General features: G+C 44.2%; 1 protein-coding gene across 1 annotated transcript; it reads left to right on the top strand.

Annotated features, from left to right (window-relative positions):
• The first annotated feature begins 1163 nt into the window (after positions 1-1163).
• On the top strand, positions 1164-15437 carry LOC138994107 (polyunsaturated fatty acid lipoxygenase ALOX12-like). The gene is made up of 14 exons (XM_070393770.1): positions 1164-1298; positions 1860-2061; positions 3264-3345; positions 3447-3569; positions 3663-3766; positions 3939-4099; positions 4659-4802; positions 5379-5588; positions 10464-10550; positions 10772-10941; positions 11441-11562; positions 14732-14832; positions 14960-15130; positions 15258-15437. The coding sequence occupies exons 1-14, from the start codon at positions 1164-1166 to the stop codon at positions 15435-15437; spliced, it is 1992 nt and encodes a 663-aa protein (XP_070249871.1).
• The last annotated feature ends 1082 nt before the right edge of the window (positions 15438-16519 follow it).

Below are 16519 nucleotides of genomic sequence, written 5' to 3'. Positions count from 1 at the left end.
GCACTCTGGTACCATGCTACAGCCTTTTGGGAAGCAATTTGACAATAATGTACATTGGTGTACACTTATTGGCACATATTTGATTTTATACATCAAATGTGTGTGGACTTTACCTGTCAAGCATACCTCAAAATCATAGTATAAAAGGGATAACCAATATATAATATATACAAACATTTTAGTGTGAAATCTCATTTCTGGGAATCTATCCTATAAATATGAGGGTCCATAAGGGTATATATACAACAGTGTTCATTAAAGCACTCATCGCAATTAATACTGAAAACCTTCAAGAGGGCAATCCTTCAAGCTTGAGAAGAGAGCAGTTAGATCTCCATCTATTGATCTGAAGATATTCTCATCACAAATTGTTAATGGTGGAAAGCAACTTCCAAGAAAGTAAATGTATACTGTGACCATTTTTGTGGAAGAAATGACATAAACCATATGAAACAATCTGATTAACAGAAAGAAGTGGAAAATCAGAGACGGTAGATATTGACATTGGTTGTCTGTCTGGGATTGGGATGTGCAGAGAAAACAAAAGGGAGAAAAGTGGTACATTAGCTGCTCTAGGTGCTTGGGCACCGAAAGTCTTACTACAGGAAACACTCTAACTTATCCCTGACCTCTGAAGTGTCCCCAAGAAGGGCTTTCTCTAGCCCACAATGGCAATCCCAGTGCCCCTTTGACATACAGACCTGGTAGGTGACTAGAACGTGAGCACAGTTGCCCAGGGGCTCCAGACACTGCAAGAAAGAAAAGGGGTGGCACCCAGGACCCCTTCAGAAAATGCTATTTAGTAGTACAACCAGGCAGGGGGTTGTGGTTGGGGGAAATGAGAGCTTAGAAAGAAAACTCTGGTGGAATCTCCCTGCCCCTCTCCATCTCTTCCCCCACCCAGGCTCAGCTCCTCATCTTCCTCTAAGCCCCATTCTCAGCACTGTGCTGAGAGTGGCAGGCACCTTTCCCCCACCCTCTGGGCTAATGCCAGATTCTGGTTTGCTGGGGTGGGGCCCAATCCTGTAGTGTGCTGGCACACACAGTGCTGCTTTATTAAGCCCTGGACTTGTCCTGAGGCAGCAGGACCAAGCCTGGCCACAGAATCTTTGTCTGGTACCAGTAACAGAACCTCTGCCACCCAGGCGAGCCCACCTGCTGCCATGGGCCGCTACCGCATCCACGTGGCCACCGGGGCCTGGCTCTTCTCTGGGTCTTTCAACCGCGTGCAGCTGTGGCTGGTCGGGGAGCGCGGGGAGGCAGATCTGGAGCTGCAGTTGCGCCCAGCGCGGGGCCAGGTGGGCACGCGAAGCCAGGACTCAGAACCTGGTGGTGCTGGGCTTGCCCCATTGGGCAGGCGGGACACAGGAAGCTTGGAGCCAGTGAGGGACCATCCATGCTGGCTGGGACTTCCAGTGAGAAGGGATAACTGCTCCTGGATAGGTGAGAGGGTCAGAGCCAGGGCACAGGAAGGGCTCAATCCCTTTCTCCCCCGCCCCCCTCTCGCCCCCCACTCAGCCTCAACTCCTTTCTCAAGTGACCCCAGGCCAGTGTCATTAAGGGATCTGTGTTCAAAGGCGGAGGGTCCTCTGAGAGCGCAGGCAAGGGCGCAGTGCGAGCTCATTTAGTGCATGGGTGTAGGTGATGATGCTCAGTGTTCAAGACACCACAGGCCGTGCCTGCGTCCTTCATCCTCCTGGTGCAATGAGGCATCAGAGACCCACCGCACAGGTGTTGGGAGGAGACAATGCTGTCCCTGGAGGCCTTGTCACCGGACTCCACAGAGGACCTCGCACCCTCAGTGAAACATCCTCTCCTGGGTCCCCGCTACTAAGTCCCACCGTGTTCTGTCCCCACAGGTGGAGGAGTTTGAACAGGACGTTCCCCAGGACTTGGGGCCACTGCAGTTCGTGAAGTTGCGCAAACACCACTCCCTGGTGGACGACGCCTGGTTCTGTGACCGCATCACCGTGCAGGGACCAGAAGCCTTAGAGGAGGCCGCCTTCCCCTGCTACCGCTGGGTGCAGGGCGAGGGCGTGCTGACCCTGCCCGAGGGCACAGGTGAGAGGCCGCCTCAGGGAAGTGGGAGCAGGAAGTAAGGAGGACTGGAGGTGAGGAAGCAGGGGATAGCACTGAGGAAGTGCCTAGAGGGGTTGAAAAAGTACATGCTCAGCAGGTTATAGATGGACAAGACAGGAAAGGAGGGGGACAGTATACAGAGAATGAAAAGGACTGGAAATGGGACTGGACAAGGAAATGAGTGATGTGTAGATCCCACCTCTCAAAAAGGTGAGCACAGAGAATGGGAGGTGCAGCCACACTGGGAAACAGAGGAGCCAAAGTAAAGGGGCAAGGAGACCACTCCCTGACTATGAACATGGTAGGGCAGGGACAGGTGAGGCTAGCACATGTGATTCCCAAGAGGAGTCAGGGAAGGGGAGCAACAAACGATATGACATGAAGAGCTGGTTTGGCTGTGAAAACATGGAAGACAACTGTGAGGGCAGGGAGCACACTGACCGGGTGAGGGTGAATGAGGACAGCAAACAGAATCTGTTACCTTAGGAAATAAGAACAAGAGACAATTGAGGGAAACGACAGGTAAGACTGGAAGCCTGAACTAAATGTCTTTGAGGCACAAGTAAGTGTAAGTACCGATGAGGGCAGGGTTAAGCCAGGTTACCAACTATAAACTATGTGGAGTTGAGGACAGGTGAGATGAAGCCAGGTAAATGTAGCAACATGGATCCATTACTTGGTTTGGCGCACATGCACATAGAATACCTTATGCCAGGGAACAGGTGACAGTGGAAGTAGGTTGAGGTCAGAGGGTGTAAGTGTTCTTCACTTGAAATATGTCATTTTTGAAGAACAGATTAAGGTGTGGATAGGGAAGGACCAGAACAGGGGAAATTAACAAAGGAATTTTGGATAATATAGGATAGATGTTGACATTTCAACTGATTAAGAACGAAATTCATAGATAATGAAGATAGATAGATAGATAGATGATCGATTAGAGTGAGGTGTTATGTTAGGGTGTCAAAAATGATTTTCCTCTCAGGACAAACATGAGATTGGAGATTGGTGAAATGAAGAAAGGGGAGTGGGTGAAGATGAATGTTTAGTAAATTAAGTAGGGAGACAGAGCCAGAAAAAAACGGCAAAATAGTATGATGCCATGAAACTAAGAAATAGGAGATTGGAAGAAGCCAGGGCATAGCATGAAATTGGAGAACAAATTTGCCTTAATGTCTCCCCAGCCCGCCTGGCAGGAAACAATACCTGGGATGTGTTCCAGAAGCATCGAGAACAGGAACTGGAGGAAAGACAGCAAATCTACTGGTGACCACCCTACTAAAGCCTCCCAATTGTAACCTCTTCCCTACAACTTCCTCCATTAATGACTTCTCCCCCCTCCATTAACCTTTGTCCCCATATCCTAGCTGGGCCACCTGGAAGGAAGGGTTACCCATGACAATTGCTGCAGGCAGTATAGATGATCTGCCTCCAAATATGAGATTCCATGAGCAGAAGAGGCTGGATTTTGAATGGACAGCGATTGCAGGGTGAGGAAATAGTCAGAGTGAAGTGGGGCTGGTGGATCCAGAAACAGGTAGGATTTGGTAAATTGGTGGTTTCATCCTTGATGTCTGTTCTAGGATTGTGGAGATTGCTCTCAAATATGTTTATGCCCTCCCGAGATCCTGGAACAGCCTAGATGATTTTGATGAATTATTCTGGGGACAAAAGACTGCACTGGCTGGTCAGTGGTTTCCCCAGGTCTAAGAACTTACGCATAGGGATCTCACAGATGTCTCAGGCATGAAAATATGTGGGCTGGAACCATGTTACTAAATCCCTGGGTTAGAGTCTGGGGAAGAGGGAAATTGGGTTGTGGTGAATATTCTCCTCCTAACCTCTACACCACCCCACAGAGAAGGTTCAAAAGTGCTGGCAGGATGATGAGCTTTTTGGCTACCAGTTCCTCAATGGGGCCAACCCAATGCTATTGAGACGCTCCGCCTCTCTGCCCTCCCGGCTGGTAGTACCCTCAGGGATGGAGGACCTTCAGGCCCAGTTGGAGAAAGAACTCCAGGTACAACCTCCAACCCTTTATTATCTTCTTGTCTGTGTGGGGAATTGAAGTGGTGAAGGGGAGGGACCAAAGGTGAGTCAGGGAAGGGAGGCTGTGATGAGCCACTGTCTTTGGATACAGAGTCCTCTGCTAGAAATCCTATAGGAGGTAAAGTACTAGTATGTAGGGGAAAGCATCAAGGCTTGATACAGCCAATAAAGCAGACCATTAGGAGATATTAGGGAAAGGAACTTGGGCAACTTAACAAGGGAAGAGTTTGGCATACCTGTGGTACAGAATCAACAGGCATACAGTACCTAGTTCTGAAACTACCTCTGACATAGACAAGCCACATGTCTCTAGGGAAGATTCTTTTCATGTGGTCTTAGCCCTCCCTATAAAATGAGAGAACTTGAACTTGATGCTCTAGTGCTTCCTTCACTTCTCCACTGGGACTCTGGTAGTGATGTAAGATAATGGCAAGAAAAGAGAGTGAAAGTCTTTATGTTTCTTCTCACTTGCCTTGGCCCTGTGGAGGTATGCTTTCAACTAACCGTAGATATGGTCCTCTGTTCCTCAGAACGGTTCCCTGTTTGAGGCTGACTTCATCCTACTGGATGGAATTCCAGCCAATGTGATCCAAGGAGAGAAGCAGTACCTGGCTGCCCCCCTCGTCATGCTGAAGATGGAACCCAGTGGGAAGCTGCTACCCATGGTCATCCAGGTAGGTGATATGGGTTTCCTCCTCCTAACACTACTCTGACTTCATCCCCAACTTCTGCCAAGGGACAAAGACAGCTGATTCTTATCACCCACCCCTGCCTCAGTCAGTGAGACCTGTCCTCATCTCCCATCTCTCATTTCAACCATGCAACCTGCTCAGTACTCACCCAAAATTGCCGTTTTAAGACTCATAATGGTCTCTGTTGGTTCTCACCCTAATGCTACCAATCTCTTTCTGACTTTCGAGTCTCACCAATCAATATATGAGAACCTTCATGTATCTCACATGTCCAGCTTCTCCTTCCTATTCTACCATCCTAACTTACACCCTCATCAGGTTTCTCTCAGTCATACTGGACACCTCTTTCCAATTCCTCTGGCTTTGAAACTGGCCAGTAAGGCACTCGCGCTTCCCCACAGCTAGTGAAAGGATGAGTGGAAGGGTCCTCATTCTTTCTACTAGATTATAACCCTCTGGTAGAAAACAATCTTAGTGACCAATATTTCCCCCAGAATACTAAGCATATTGTATAACATTTGATAAGGTTAATGGATGCTTAATTTATCTTGATTGCAGATCCAGCCTCCCAGCCCCAGATGCCCCACCCCACCGCTGTTCCTGCCCTCAGATCCTCCACTTGCCTGGCTCCTGGCAAAGACCTGGGTCCGAAGTTCAGATTTGCAACTGCATGAGCTCCAATATCATTTGCTGAACACTCACTTACTGGCTGAGGTCTTTGCTGTGGCCACCATGAGGTGCCTCCCAGGACTGCACCCTGTCTTCAAGGTACATCCTCTACCCTCCATGTCCCATCTCTCTCACATCCCAGAGAAAGGAAACATAAACCAATTCTCCCAGATTTAAAAAGCCTAATCCATCTGGTTGGGAACATATTAACAGGGTTTCTTCTAATTGAGCAAGTGTCCATGATATGGTAACAAAAAACTATTTATAGGAATTTGTGAATGGAGAAGAGGAGATAGTAGTATCAGGATTTTGAGCCTGTGTCTTTATTTTTAATGTTTAAATTATCTTTATTTTGAGACTGTCATAGATTTTCATGCAGTTTTTTTTAAATGCAGAGAGATGCCAGCTATTGTATTAAGTCAAGTTACTTAGCATATATTTGGCATTTACTGTAAGGCAGCTCTGATATTCTCCAGCAGAGTCTGGTGTACAGTAAAAACATAATTTGATTTTCAAAAAGTATTGCTCTATGTTCCGAAAGTTAGCATTTAGCTGGGAAAACAAATGGTACACATAAAAAAAAAACTAGATAACAGTATCTAGAAATAAACTTTGAAATCAAGAGAGAAAGCAATAAACACTATATTTTGGGTGGAGAATGTTCCACCACAATTTGGGAATCACTAAATAGAACATTAAAGGAATAAAAGAGTAGCCCAAGAGGTTATTTAACCTGCCAATGAGAGGTGTGTGGCATGGTAGTTAGACCAATGGAAAGAAAAATGCAAAAAGACCTTGTGATGAGAGGAAATAGTAGTTGCAGCATGCCTGGGTGCAAGATTGGAGAGAAAGCTCAGAGGTCTGAGCTGCTGCAACAACTAGGAGCCATCTAGGTAGATACTATTTAACTGATCTAGAAATATTGTGGTTTTATAAAACAGTTAGCCTAGAATCTATTGCTAGCCAGAGACAGCAAAAATAGTCTTATGGTTGCTTAAAAATGGTTTTGAAATCTTGATGACACTTCACGTATAGTAGCAGGAGGGAAAATCATACAGGTTTAAAATCAGGATCAATTGTCAGAAACAATACAATCAAAAAAATCCAGTTTGAGGTGAATGATGAGATTCTCAGTTTTAGGTACATGGGGTTTGAAGTGGTAGCAAGATAAGTGAGTACATACTAGGTAGAATATCTGAATTGTGCTTCTTCCAGGAGACACACATTCATCCCCAAACCTGTCCATTGGAAGCAATGACCCCTTAGGGTTGTAGAGTAACATAGACATGGTAGACACTAACAGAATTCCTTTATCTTGGATTTGATTGACGTTATGATGCCTTTGCATCACCATCTTCTGTGTATCTTAATGGTTGAACCATTTTTTACACTTCAAAATCCCCCTTTCACAGCCCCCTCTACACCTGTCTCCCCTCGCCATAACAACTGCATCCCATGGTAAACAGCTGAGTTGTTACCAAGTCACTCAGCAGGGGTAAGCCTTCCCACTTCACAAAGGTTACCTGCACAGGCTCTGCAATCAGACTGCTGGTGTATGAATCTTAAATTCTAGCCTCAGGTCTTCCCAGATGTGTGCTCAGTGTTCTCATTTCTGCATGGGGATAATAAGAGCTCCATCATGAAGTTCATGTGGGATAACAGAACAAGGGGATAAATGCTGCAAAAATAGTAGTTCTTGCTATTTTGATTACTTCTTTGTATTCTGGTATCTTCTGTCCTCATGTAGACTTTGGGTTTTCTATGACACTCAGCATATTTTTGAATCTTTCTGAAGTTTCAGAACAGTGTGAGTTGCCTTGATATGTTGGTCCCAATGATATCAGTTGGGTCCTTTCCTCTCTGCAGCATCACCAACTTACAAAAATAACAATATTGCATGAATCCTCCATCTCAGGATGAAAACAAAATTGTTTGAGACAAAAGGAACTGCACTTGATGATCAAATGGCTTTTTTATAATGACCAAGGGAAAGCAGGATAAACTAAAAATGCCTAATTGGTGGTGGGAAGAGGTTTGACAACAGCCCCCTGGCTGATAAAGAATATAGATCAATATGGTTATTTAATTCTGAAAGTACCTTACACACCCTACCCCTAACCCCAAAATCTAAAAAATGCAAGAGTAAAACAACTAGAGATTGAAGGAACAGATTTGAAAATTAGTAGAAAGGCCAGTTTAAACTGTAAGGGTATGAATGATAAAAAAAAAAAATTATTTTTAAAAATCCAAAGTTAAAGGGCTGATTCCCAAAGGACATCTATACTCAAGGTGGAAATAATAAAGGCAATGATAACAGCTACTGTTCAAGGATGTCTGTGTGCTAGGTAATGTACTGAACACTCATATTATACACATAAGCATCACCATAGCACCTGTGATGAGACCCTATTGTCATCCTCTGTAAAGAGATAAAGAGATGGACGCCTAGAGGTTTATTATCTTGGTCAAATATCAAAGTAAGTGGTGAAGTGTATATTAAAATCCCCAGAAACCAAGATGGCAGCATAGGTAAACACCGGAGATTGCTGCCTAGCACAACCACTTCAAAAATACAACTAAAAGATGGAACGGACATCATCCAGAACCACAGGAAGGCTGGCTGAGTGGAAATTCTACAACTAGAAGAAAAGCACTCGGAGGGGAGCATACCGAGACTCAAAGGAGGTGTGGTGCGGAAGTAAAATACAGAGGTACAGAGGCGCATGCGGAGAGGGTTGGCGGCTGAGGACACAATTGTCTTTTTCAATCGGCAGGGAGTCTCAAGCTCCAAGCTCCAGTACTGGGCGAGTCTCTGGGGACCCAGACTCATACAGGAGAAACTGGACTGTCTGGCATCAGTCGGAACTCGAGGGCAGCTTTCTCTTGGGGGTGCTTGCAGTGATTGCTGGGACACTGAGAAGCAGGGCCTCTGAGGGCAGCACTGAGAGCAGCCATAACTGCTCGCTCCACCCTGTTGATCCCCTGGGTGGAGCCACGGAGGCTTTTGCATATGAAAGGCCTGGCCCTTTGCAATCTGATAATTACTTAACAAACTGAAGCTGGCCCAAGGCCCCAGGGCAACTTGCATTGTGTCACAGCTGGCTCCTGCTGGATAGCCTCAGGCAGAGGCTAGATTAGCAACTCCTTAGAGATCCAAGAGCCAGTGTGCCTAGTGGTGAGAGTGGGACCATCCAGAATGCAGCTCCTCAGATTCATAAAGGGCACACTCAGGGGGCAGACTCGTTGAGCACCAAAGCCCCATTGAAGCAAGTCTTGCCCTGGAGGGGTGTCTCCAGCACAGAAGTTCTCCCACTGCAGACACAGCTGATTCTCACAGCCTTTTGGCCGGAGGGTCAATCCCTCTCAGTGTTATCTACAACAATCAAGGCTTAACTACAACAAGAATGTGCACAAAGCCCACAAGGGGGTTCACCAAGAGTGTCTAACTCAGGTAATTGAGGAGGCTGAGCCACTGGGCCCTATAGGACACCTAGTACAGAAAGCCACTCTATCGACACAGCGAACAATAAAAAAATGTGGAGACAAAGAAGCAGGACACAAATGACAGAAATGGAGGAAAGCAAACTACTGGATATAGAGTTCAAAACCACATTTTTAAGGTTTTTCAAGAATTTTCTAGAAACCGCCGATAAACTTAATGAGACGCTCAAGAAATCTAACGAGACCCTCGAGGTTGTGATAAAGGACCAACTAGAAATTAATCATACACTGACTGAAATAAAGAATATTATACAGACTCCCAACAGCAGACTAGAGGATCGCAAGAATCAAGTCAAAGATTTGAAATACGAAGAAGCAAAAAACACCCAACCGGAAAAACAAAATTAAAAAGAATCCAAAAATATGAAGATAGTGTAAGAAGCCTCTGGGACAGCTTCAAACATACCAACATCCAAATTATAGGGGTGCCAGAACAAGAGACAGAGCAAGGTATTGAAAACCTATTGGAAGAAATAATGACAGAGAGCTTCCCCTTCCTGGTGAAAGAAATAGACTTACAAGTCCAGGAAGCACAGAGAACCCTAAACAAAAGGAATCCAAAGAGGACCACACCAAGACACATCATAATTAAAATGCCAAGAGCAAAAGACAAAGAGAGAATCCTAAAAGCAGCAAGAGAAAGAAAGTCAGTTACCTACAAGGGAGTACCCATACGACTGTCAGCTGATTTCTCAACAGAAACTTTGCAGGGCAGAAGGGAGTGTCAAGAAATATTCAAAGTGATGAACAGCAAGAACCTACAACCAAGATTACTTTATCCAGCGAAGCTATCATTCAGAATTGAAGGTCAGATAAAGAGCTTCACAGATAAGAAAAAGCTAAAGGAGTTCATCACCACCAAACCACTATTATATGAAGTGCTAAAAGGTATCCTTTAAGAAGAGGAAGAAGAAAATGGTAAAGATACAAACTATGAACAACAAATACACATCTATCAACAAGTGAATCTAAAAATCAAGTGAATAAATAATCTGATGAACAGAATAAACTGGTGATTATAATAGAATCAGGGGCATAGAAAGGGAGTGGACTGATTATTCTTGGGGGGGAAAGGGGTCTGGGGGATACAGGAAGAGAATGAACAAAAATCATGAACCTATGGATGAGGACAGTGAGGGGATGAGGACGAAGGGGAGGGTGGGAAACAGGTGGAGGGGAGCTATGGGGGAAAAAAGAGGAACAACTGTAATAATCTGAACAATAAAAATTTAATTTAAAAATAAATTTTAAAAAAAATCCCTGTCAGTCTGACTCCAAAGCTCAACTCACAGGGCAATAGGAGAATATGAGACTAAGAGAACACAAAGGCAAAAGCAGACCATCCTGCAAGAGCACTAGCAGGTAGGAAAGTGTCAAGATGAAAGAAAGTCACCATGCTGAGTGCAACTCTTTAAATAAGAAGAACCCAAGTATTCCCTCCATAAACCACCCCCTCCAACCTTCTCCATCCAGCTCCTGATACCACACACACGCTACACCATGGACATCAACACCAGAGCACGGAACCAACTCATCTCAGATGGAGGTGTGTTTGATAAGGTAAGGAGGTGGAGTGTGGTGACACCTAATCATCCAGTTCTGCATGACCTCCTGTCACTTTCAAGATTCCAGGGCCCCCTGTGTGAAGGTCCTGACCCTTAAGCCCAGGAGCCTTGTCCCTTTATTCCAATGTCTTTGAATCTGAAAGACAGATTTATATACTATGCCATGTTCTCCAGCTCTGTTTCTCCCCATAAGACCTCTCATATCTATTGGCACAGGTAGTGAGCACAGGTGGAGGAGGCCATGTGCAGTTGATTCGTCGGGCTGTGATTCAGCTGACCTACCGCTCGCTCTGTCCTCCTGAAGATCTGGCTGACCGGGGCCTGTTGGGAATCCCAAGAGCCTTCTATGCCCATGATGCTTTACGGCTCTGGGAGATCATTGCCAGGTGGGTGAGAGTGGGAGGTGACCAAGAAAAGGGGCATTGGGGACAGTGAAAATGGAGCTTTTGCCTGAGGTCAGCATGGGACAAAAGGAGCATGAAACAATAAGGTCCAGACAGGAGAAGCAGAGGACTCAATTCTGAGAATGATGAGGAAGAATAAGGAGAAAGTGGGTGGGGTCTGAAAATGGGGAGACTGAAAGAGAGTAAGCAGGCAGAATTGTGTGGGTGGGTAAAACCAAGAGATCTGGTGGAATTGGGGATTTTGTTACAAAGAGTGACTATCAACCATGTGTATGGAATTTTTAAAACTAATGATCCACATGTTCTTCTTCTCTACACTAGTGTGTAGAAAGAACTAGGGAATGTCCCAAATGCAAGTCTTGTAAGATCTGTCCCCAGATACAGTGAGAGTCAGATGGATAGAGACCACAGAAAAGGAGTAGCAGTCAGAGGCTACAGCCTTGTACTCTCAAGGAGCTCAGCTCCCTTCTCCTCTGGGCAGGTACGTGGAAGGGATCGTCCACCTCTTCTACGATGGGGATGATGTCGTGAGAGGGGACCCTGAGCTGCAGGCCTGGTGTCGGGAGATCACTGAGGTGGGGCTGTGCCAGGCCCAGGACCGAGGTGAGATCCCTCCCCAGAGAAGAGAACTCCTTGGACACTCTGTTGAGAACCCCTTCTCACTCTTGCCCATCTTGGGACATGACCCCAACCCCTCATCATGCCCATCCCTCCACACATGAAACATCTGAATCCCATTCCCATCTCCTAACTATCAGGACAATTCTAGAAACCCAAGGATTGTCCTCCTCAGAGACCCTCATGCTTTCACATAGTTGCCCCTCACCTGACAATGGGAATTATAAGGCCAGAATCACAGCCAGTAAGAAATATGCACAGGCCCTGCCAGGATCTCTCCTAATCATTGTCTATTTTCTTACTTAAAGATAGAAATGGGAAGATTATTCCCACCAAAGACCATGACAGCCCATCCTAGCTTTCCCTCCCTTTTCCTCCTTCCTTCTATTGACCAGCATACAGAGAGGATCCAGACATCACACACACCTGCCATAGTGCAAGGTCATTTCTAAATGTAGTCTCAATACTGTATATGTTTTGACTTAAACCCTAATTCAGTGTCATGATCCTTGGGACTCATGTTCCTTAGGCAAAAGTGAGCTCCTCACCAGTGAACTACCTTCAGGTCCCCTACACCATTTTTTATCCATAATGAAGAAATAGCCTTTCTTGAGCTCTACCCAGATTAATATTCTTCTCTCTAGTACACATAAGCAGCTGGGACTGTTTTGAATCATCCTTTAGCTCCTTGCCCCTTCACACTTCACACCAATACTTTGAATCCCATCTACCCCCTCCATGCAATAACTGTAGCCAATAGCTTAGAGCTATTACCTATAACTGCCCTGAGGATGCAAACATCAGTAAGCCACACGCCTACCATAGAGTGGAGTCTTACCTCAAAGTATCTAGGGCTGTACCTTTCCCATTCACCAACGGCACCTCAACAGCCCTTCAAGACCAAATCTCTGTAGTATGTCCTAGTTCTGGCCATCAGGCTCCACTTGCTCCAAAAGTCCCTCTCATTATTTTTCATGCTTAGCCCCATGAAATATACACATCAGACCACTTGTAAAATGTATTTGTCTTTGGGATTTAACCACTTGTACTCACATTGTTCCCCTTCATTGTTCATAGTTCTCTTTGTACAATCATTCTCTCATCACCCTCATTAAAGGCAGTGTGTTAAGATTTTCTCTTCCCAGAACTATTTGTTGAGAAAGCCATTTAATCTCTTTGACTTTTAATATCCTTTCTCTGAAGTGAATATAACTCTTGTCCCAAATGAAATACTGAATGTAAAAAGTAGACACATGTGTAAAGCAATCAATGTAAAATGATTGTGATCATATGCCCCACTCGAAAAACTTACCTCCCCAATTTGATCATCAAGTGCAATAAGTGAGCAGGTCCTTAAACTCCCTGAGCAGCACCTCAACTGTAAATTGAGTGGAATAGGACAGTGGATTTGGTGCTGTTCCAGCTCCAACATGAGTTGATGACTTCTCTTTTTTTCTGCATTATAGCCCAGATACCTGAAACTACTTTATGGGAAAGGGAGAGAAACTTTGGTATTCTTTTGTTTTTGTTGCTAATCCTCACTGGAGGATATGTTTCCATGGACTTTTAGAGAAAGTGGAAGGGAGGGGGAGAGCGTCAGAAAGAGAAATATCCCTGTGAGAGAGACACACCAATTGGTTGACTCCCACAAGTACCCTGACCTGGGCAGGGATCAAGCCTGCAACATAGGTACATGCCCTTGAACGGATTGAACCCAGGACTATTTGGTCCATGGACCCATGCTCTGTCCACTGAAACAAACCAGCTAGCACAACCTTTTGACTTTTGGGAAGAGTAGGAATTTTATTAAAATAAAACAAATGTGGAGAAAAGTTAACATTATAAATCATTGGCCTACAACTTGAACTTTTAGTAAGGTGACATACCTGTATAATTAGCACAAAGAACAAAAAACATTACCGGTTGCCCAGAAAGCCCCTTGTATGCTATTCCAGTCCTTGCCCATTAAAAATTAACCACTTCATACTGTGTAGGTTACTTTTACCTGTTTGAACTTTGCACAAATGAAAATACAAACATGCACTCACTAATGTCTCAAAATATGTTTGAAATTTACCCATGCTTCTGTGAATGGAGCATGTAGTTCATTGTTCTCATTGTATATTATTCTATTTTGTGAATATGATGGACTTTATTTTTTCCTTTCTGCCATTGATGGGCATGTGGGGTGTTTCCATTTTGAGGCTATTAATGTTATTGCTGCTACGAACATTGTTGTGTGTACAATTCTGTTGGGTGTGTATCTAAAAGTGAAATTGATGGTCATAGGATATGTGTATGTTCAATTTTAGTGGTTTCTGACAGTTTTCCAATGTGCTTGTAAACATTTACTCTTCCTCCACAGAGTATGAGATATAACCAGTATCTTCTCAAATATTTGAAAAAATATTTTGGTCACATTGTGAATATGTTGTATTTTCACATTATGAGTTTAAGTTGTATTCTCCCAGTGACTAGTAGAACCGAGGAACTTGTCCTAGGTTTAGTAGCCACAAGGATATCCTCCTTTGTGCGGAGCCTGTTCCTCTTTTGTACCATTTTATTTTGGGTTGTCTACCTCTCTCCTATTGCTTTTAACCACTTTTTGAACACTGGATATTTGACCAACCAGTCTCTCAGCCCTGCCCACTCCCCACCTTATAAACATACCTACAATGGGCTGAGGGGGTTTATATGGACCATCTTCATGGACCATATCCTTTATAAGGTAACTATCATTATCTCTACTATCAAAGTAAACTAAATACCAGCCCAGAGAAGCAAAGCAGTCAGCCCAAGGTAATGCAGTTAGTCAGCAGCAAAGCAAGGACAAGTTCCTTGACTAAATTATTAACTACCCCACCTTTTATATCTCATATCTCCTTTTCCTGCCTTACATATTTACTTATCACTATCTAACAAACTCTGTGTAATTTTACTTAGTTATGCTGTTTATTGCCATTCTTCACTACACAGATTCTCTTTTGCCCATACAGATTCCCAATGCCTACATAGTGTCTGGTACATACTAGTTCATTACTTTTTGAATGAATGAATATTAACTAGTTCTAATCTGTGGCTATGTCAAGATATCAGCATTTACTTCCTTATCTCCTTTGGAACTGCACTTTCTAAGCTTTGTTCTTTTCTCTAGGTTTCCCTGTCTCCTTCCAGTCTCGGGCTCAGCTCTGTCATTTCCTTACCATGTGCATCTTCACATGCTCTGCCCAGCATGCAGCAGTCAACACGGGCCAGGTATGGGCAGCTGAAAGCCTGGTCTGTGAGAGAAAGCTTCTGGGCTAGGGGACACTTGAGGGAGAGAGCTGGGGTCTAGGGTCCTGAATCAGAGTTTCTGAGTGACTCCAGATTCTTCCTCCCCCAGTTCGACTGGTTTGCTTGGGTCCCTAATGCCCCATGCTCAATGCGGATGCCCCCACCCACCACCAAGGAAGATGTCACAATGGACACAGTGATGGGCTCACTGCCTAATGTCTGGCAGAGCTGTCTTCAAATGTCCGTCACATGGCTCCTTGGCCGGTCCCAGCGAGACATGGTGAGAGGGGACCTTTGGAGCTCTGAGGGGACTGATGACTGACAAGGAGACATTAGGGTGAGGGACTGGAGTTTGGGTCCCTTTTTCTTAGAACTAGAAGATGATTGATCCTTCCTTTCTGCTTCAGGTACCACTGGGACATCACCAAGAAGAGTACTTCTCAGGTCCTGAGCCCAAGGCTGTTTTAAGGCAGTTTCAGGCTGATCTAGGCAAACTGGAGAAAGAAATCGTGGCCCGGAATGAGCAGCTAGACCTTCCCTATGAATACCTGAAGCCCAGCCTCATAGAGAACAGTATCACTATTTGAACCTAAATCATTCACCCTTTAAATACTTGAGGCCACCACCACCATAGTTAATATTTTCCACCTGATTTTTACTGTTTCCATGGGTCTGAGTTGCTATGGTTCTATTTTCTCCTCTTGAGTTCCCTACCTAAATATCTCACCTGCATGAGGCAATGTTCTTACTTCCAGTTCCCTAATACTACCAGCCGTGGGCAAGCTATGGCCCTCGGGCCGGATCCGGCCCGTTTGAAATGAATAAAACTAAAAAAAAAAAAAGACCGTACCCTTTTATGTAATGATGTTTACTTTGAATTTATATTAGTTCACACAAACACTCCATCCATGCTTTTGTTCCGGCCCTCCGGTCCAGTTTAAGAACCCATTGTGGCCCTCGAGTCAAAAAGTTTGCCCACCCCTGTTAGGCTAATAGGATGATCTTTACCTTGAAACCAACTTCCTCAGAAATCAAATATCTACTCATATAACATTTTCTTTCCCCTGGAAAGTTTGCCTTCTCCATTTGTCATAAAAATCATTATATAATGAAATTATATTATCATTGACATAAGTGATTTAAAATTTTGTCTTTATGGTGTAACTAATTTTTTTAATACAGTGGGAGTTAGAAGTTAATTCCTTTTTCTTTCTGCTCTGGATAATCAGTTATCACAGCACTGTTCATTGAAAAGCCCATCGTCCCCAATAATCTAAAATGCTGACTAAATCGTTTGTATCTATGAATGAGTCTAATTCTTAGCTGTCCAGTAATTAATTATACCACATTCACATAACTACTACAGCTTTATACTTAATGTACCCTGCCATTTTATGACATTCATTCAATTGATTCTTTAGAGGTGCTTTGACTTGCTTGGGCTTCTAGCCTTCCATAACAATATGAGGATCTGTTTCTCTTGTCCCAAAAATAAAACCTCTTATGATTTTTATTGGAATTGTTTTGCATCTACATGATTTTTAAAATCTTAAGCCAATTTTAAATTTTTGAAAAATATACACTGAGTTATCGATAATCATTGTGAATTGAATTTGCTTATTTTGTTCACATATTTCATATCTATGTTCATGAGTAAGATTGGGGTATA

The sequence above is a fragment of the Myotis yumanensis genome, unplaced genomic scaffold (genome assembly GCF_028538775.1).
Source record: "Myotis yumanensis isolate MYYU_CA2020_CCGP unplaced genomic scaffold, mMyoYum1.0.hap1 SCAF_16, whole genome shotgun sequence".
Lineage (NCBI taxonomy): Eukaryota > Metazoa > Chordata > Mammalia > Chiroptera > Vespertilionidae > Myotis > Myotis yumanensis.
This window is presented reverse-complemented; position numbering and strand designations above follow the sequence as displayed.